Source organism: Cebus imitator, unplaced genomic scaffold (assembly GCF_001604975.1).
Source record: "Cebus imitator isolate Cc_AM_T3 unplaced genomic scaffold, Cebus_imitator-1.0 Scaffold24, whole genome shotgun sequence".
NCBI lineage: Eukaryota > Metazoa > Chordata > Mammalia > Primates > Cebidae > Cebus > Cebus imitator.
Genome location: NW_016107339.1, coordinates 4,308,423 through 4,314,422, shown reverse-complemented (window position 1 = coordinate 4,314,422; position 6,000 = coordinate 4,308,423). Strand labels below are relative to the sequence as shown.

Sequence of the window (6,000 nt, the reverse complement as noted above, 5' to 3'; positions counted from 1 at the left end):
TAATTCCACCCCCCCAAATATATACAGAAATCACTTTGCATTAGGCTTTGGGCTTTACTGGTTGGTTATTGCTGTGTGATAAACCCCAAATGCAGTCTTAAAACCATAATAACTTACCATCAGAGTTCACTCATTCGGCATGTTGCCTGATAGGTGGCTGGTTTCAGCTAATCTCATTCAATCTTGGCAGGCTTGCTCATGAGTCTACACATTGACTGGAATCTCTGTGCTGGGTTTGGCTATACACACACACGTATGCATATGTATGCATGTTTATTATGTATATATGTCTATATTTTTTATATTTGAAATATGCTATACATTGTTTATTTTTAATAAACAAAACGATGAATTTAACTTTTTTATTATAAAATGACATACTTTATCTTTTACAATGCTTTTTTGCCTTAAAATGATGCCTCACAAAGTGAGCAGGGCCACTGGCCTATCAAGCGGATGCAATCTCACCATTCCACACAATAGGAGAGGCCATGCAGAGAGAACTTTCTTCAAGTTTCCTCATGGGATTGCATGGTAGTTTTTTTCTCCTTTCTATTCTCATGTTTGGTTTTTCCCGTTTTTTTTTTTCTGACGTAGCATTTATTTATTTTTACAGGTAAATTTTTTAAATTTTTAAGATGTGCAAACCTAATTTATTTCCTCACATGTGAATCCCATTGCTATCTCAATATAACATTCTCCATATAGCATTCTATCTTTACTTGAAAAGGAGCAGAACAATATAAAGTAACTTGATTGTAGAAGATTCTTCCAGAAATACCACAAATTATTTACTAAATGGCTTTTATTGAGTTCTTATCTTTACAACTCTTTTGTTGTTTTCAGAGACAAGTAATGATATTTTCAGACATTTGACCAATAAGTCCTCAAATTCCATGATTCCCAAAGAGTAATGCTGCAAACTCTTTCATAGCTGGGGTTTGTATTTGATATGCCTTCTGTCTGTTAGACTGTTAATAGTGTTTACGATTTAAAAAAAAAAAAATCCGAGGCTGAATCCAAGCTCACTGGTAAAGACTTTCTGCCTTGATTAGTGATATCTCCCTTGGAAGTGAAAGGGAATGATGGCATATGCTAAATATTTGGTACTTCTTAAATTATAAAAAAGTCCTCTTCTTTCCCTCTTTCATGGTACTTCTTTTATTTAAAAATTTGGTCATATCCAAGATTTGTCTGATGTCAAGTCTCTGGATGGAAATGCAACCTTCAAAACATTCTATAACTGCAAAATGCTTCTAGGATTAAGAGATATTTTTGCCCATGTGGTCGATTACATTAATGGCCAAATTCTTTACCCTCTTGGTATCTACACTCTTTGCCATGTGACTTTGCAGTTATTCCTACTAAAAGAATAGACTACATGTTTCCACTTCTGTACCCCTCGACTCTGAGTTCAACCATGTGACTTGGTTTGGATGACAGAATGAGGCGGAAGTCAGCAGGGCCTGGTGGCTCGCACCTGCAATCTCAGCCCTTTGGGAAGCCGAGGTGGGTGGATCACTTGAGATCAGGAGTTCAAGACTAGGCCTGGCCAATATGGCAAAACCCACCTCCACTAAAAATACAAAAATTAGCCAGGTGTGGTGGCAGGTACCTGTAATCCAGCCACTTGGGAGGCTGAGGCAGGAGAATTGCTTAAACCTAGGAGGTTTAGGCTACAGTGAGCTGAGACCGCACCACTACACTCCAGCCTGGGTGACAGAGTGAGATTCCATCTCAAAAAAAAGAAAAAGAAAAAAAGAATGTGGCAGAAGTGATGGTTTACAAGTTCCAAGCCTAGGCTTCAAGAGACTGTGTACTTCTTCCTGCCCTCTGTCATCACAAGAAGTACATGTTCTCGGTGGCCCAATATCCCCAGGAAAATGATGAGAAATACATGGAGCAGAGTTGCTTCAGCTTAAGTGCTCTAGCCAAGCCAAACCCAAAACAGAGATTCTAATCAATGGGTAACTTGCAAGCAAGCCCAGTCAAGATTGAATGAGACTAGCTGAAATCAGTCAACTCTCAGGCAACACACCAAATGAGTGAACTATGACAATAAGTTTTTACAGTTTTAAGATGGCAATAACTAACCAATACAGCTAAAAGCCTAATACAAAGTGATTTCTAGCCATTAAAATCCTGGACATGCACAATCTGTAGTTGGTCTAAGTCTAACTTTTGCACTCCTCAGGTAATGGAGCTAATAGGCCAAGTCACAGCCCTCTCTTACCCCCTCTTAGGAGCTTACCTGGGTTTGCCTCAAGTCCAGAAGAGGCTTTGCAGACAGGACTGCTGCTCCCTGCATTTGGCTGCTCAAGGGAAGATGAGGTTGAATTGTATGAAATTGTCCCAGCCACAGGAGGTGGACTGATAACTGCCCAGGCAAAAGGAGAAGAAGGTATTAGATGACTGACTCCTTTCTTAGGCAACAAAAAACCAAGTGAACATGAGACCACTCCATTCCTACCCAATGCCACAAAATAAATCATATTTAAAACATAAGCTAGAAGGAATCAAGATTATAAAGACAGTAGGGATTATAATTCATTAAATAAAGATATGAGTCCATATTGATAAAATAACAAATGAATAAGTAAAGAAATAAGTGGAGATGAGGCAAAGCTTTTCCTTATAGAAGAATACCAAAAAAGAAATAAGAAAGAAATTGATGGAGGTTAGAAAAAAAAAATCACTATTTGGCAGCCACCACATGAAAACTGATCTGGGGACAATCATGTGTGTAGGCTAAACCCTGTGAGTATAATTTTGATGAAGACAGGATATTTATACAGTCTCAAGATATCTCCCCACAAAAGTATTTTTTTATTAAAAAGGAAAGGTGGTAATACTGCAGTGGAGAAAGCTGGTGACCACCACCAGAATCACGTGATCAAACTTAACACTAACAATGACGGGACAAGCCAACATCACATGCCTCCTGATGCAACGGAAAAACTGCAATAAGCCACATTACTGAGACAACAGGCAAAAACAGAAGACAGCCTATAGCTTAGGTAACAATACTATATCAACATTAAATTTGCTGACAGGAAACCATCCTGTTTTTATGTTAGAGAATATATGAGAAACATCAAAATTACTAAAGGGGCATGAGATTTATAACTTTTAACTAATTTGGTGGAAAAATATATTTATTTTTGGAATTCAGTGGAAAAAATATATATTTATTTATGTTTCCACTAATTTAGTGGAACAAATATATATTTATTTATGTTATATATATATTTATTTACATATATAAGTATATATTATCTATCTCTTTCTCTTTTTTTCTCTCTCTCTACTCCTCCCCTAAGTTTTTTATTTATATATATATATACACACATACACATACTAATTTAGGAGAAAAAATATATTATATATTTATATATAACATATAAATAAAATATATATTACATATGTAAATGTATTGGTATATTATAAAAATATTTTTTTCTCCTAAATTATTATATATATAAAACAGTATGTGTGTGTGGGTGTGTGTGTGTGTGTGTGTGTGTGTGTGTGTAAAACAGTATATATAAAAACCTTAGAGGAGGAGGAGAAAGAGAAAAAAGAGAAAGAGAGGGGCAGAGAAAGGGTAATAATAAAGCAAAAATGGTAAAATGTTAACAACTGGTTTATAATTGGGTAAAGGATACAAAATATACAGGATTTCTTTGTCCTCTTCTTGTAACTCTACTATGAGTTTGATAGTATTTCCACATAAATAGGTTTTTTTGTTTTTGTATTTTAGAAAAGGCCATTGTACAGAGTAGGATGCTGCTTTGCTGGCTGTGTTGCTCACTGGTAGCTGATGGGATGAGAGCTGATGAGGGGTGTAGACATTCTCAATAACACTGTTCACATACAGGACCCAGCATGGCAGTACAGACAACTGTCAGACAGAATGTCCATCTAAGTTTCAACACAGCCAGAGTTCAGTCAACAGAGGACATTCCCAACAGCCAAGAAGGCAATAAAATAAGTAAACTAAGCAAGAGAGATACCAATCCATAGCCCTTCTAAGTGAATAGCTGGTGGTTTGTCAAAAATCAAAATATACTGAAGTGCCAAGCTCTATGTTTTTTTCTCCCAGCATATAGGCCTTCTGAATTTCAAACCATACTGGAGTGATTCTGAACAAAGAGAAAGCTCTGGTGATTCAGAAGACATCTGAGTATGTTGTAAAGTTTCAGATCCATCTTCTTAAGAATGTCATTTATTACAGTTGCATCGATGTGCAGACATGCCAATTAAGTAGATGATTACACTCTTCTTTTCCCCCAAGAGAACACACTGCAATTACAGTAGAACAAGAGAAGACAGCCCGCTTCTGCCAGTTTCAGGTAACACTCAAGTATACAATCCAACTTAACTTGGTGACAACTTTAGCCACAGAAAAAAGAATAGAACTCCCATAGGGTCACAGACCACAACCTCTTGCTTCTCCATCCTTTACTATGACAGATAACAATGTGGCTGGAAGTTGAGCAGATTGAAGAAGTTTGAGCAAACAAGGGTCAAGGGGGGTTTTCACACAGAAAGAAGTCCTCTCCACAGACCCACCAGAGGAGAACTACGTTGATTCTGCCAAATAACTTTGGTCCCCCAATACCTAAAGAATGAAACTGTTCTTCACTCATTCCTTCCACAACTGTATGCTGTACATTGGCAATGCACACCAAGACAGTGCGATGTAGTGGTTAGAGTTCTGGCTCTCTTAATACAGTGTCATATTTAGGAATTAGATAATGATATAAAACCCAATTCCATCACTTACAAAGTCTATCTTGGGCAATTTGTTGCTCCTCCCTGAGCTTCTATTTCCTCAACTATACAAAGGAGATCATAATTCCAACTTCCCAGGCTTTGTGAAAAGGCTTAAAAGATCTCAAGGAAGCTTCTTAGCCAAGCACTTAATAAATGGATCAGTTATTATTGTGACAAAACTGGTTCTCTGACCATCAAAAAGTTGCATTCACAGGAGATAAAGGACACACTGAAACAATGGGGCTAGAATAATATGAGGTGAGTATTGTCTAACACAGTCATTGTCAAATGTTGCTGCACATTAAAATTACCTGGGGAACCTTTAAAAGTCCTAATATCCAGACCATACCCCAGGCCAATAATCTCACAGTCTCTTGGAATGGCACTCAGAAATCAGTACACAGTGCATTTCAAATCTCCATGGGTGATTCCATTGTGCAGCCATGTTTGAGAACCAAGGATAGAATATATTCAAGGCTCTGTGAAAGTCTGGAAGAAAAACAATCCAGCCCTTGCTAGAGAGGATGGGAGAACTTAGAAAAGAGTTTGTAGAAGAAATGCCATTTGAAAGTTAGGTGAGATCAAACCAAAGGTAAAGTGAATAGCACAGGTACAGAGGGAGCAATGTAAAGGATATGTCCAGTAACCACAGAGAACGTGTCCACTAAGCGCTGACTGCTCACTGTAGAAGAAACATGTAACAGGTGCAGACAGGCCCAAAGCACTACTGGTTTTGGACCAGAGATACATGAAATTATGACCTCAGGTTAAAAAAAAAAAAAAAAAAGAACACAATGATGTTTTTTTGACATGTTTTTGGTAATGAGCTCAAACAAAAAGAGGATGAGTCAAATAAAATTCTTCATTCACTAGTACTTTGGTTTGTAGGGATTGAGTTATATTTGTATCTAAATTTGAACTCTAGATGAAAACCTTTTTTAAAAACCACCTCTCAAATGCATTATGCTGAGTTAAAGTTGTCAGTCTCAAAAAGCTATCTACTATATATATGATTCCACTCATATGACATTCTGGAAAAGGCAAAACTATAGGAACAAAAAAACAGATCACTGCTTGCCAGAGGTGGAGGTAGGACTGTGAATGCACTACAGAGAGGTACAAGGGAATCCATCTGGAGGGATGCCTCTGTTCTATATTTTGATGGTAACTAACGATGATTACTCAAGTACCTGTGTTTGTCAAAACACAGTAGAGTGAAAAGAG

The 6,000-nt window shown here is 37.2% G+C and overlaps 1 protein-coding gene across 2 annotated transcripts in view; it reads right to left on the bottom strand.

The window, feature by feature from the left end:
• Window positions 1-6,000, bottom strand: part of KAT2B (lysine acetyltransferase 2B) — a 113,994-nt gene that overhangs the window by 33,534 nt on the left and 74,460 nt on the right. For both annotated transcript variants that reach the window (XM_017522531.2, XM_017522532.2), the window contains exon 8: window positions 2,252-2,377. In XM_017522531.2, coding sequence (XP_017378020.1) covers window positions 2,252-2,377 — 126 coding nt within the window. The remainder of the gene's footprint in view (window positions 1-2,251; window positions 2,378-6,000) is intronic.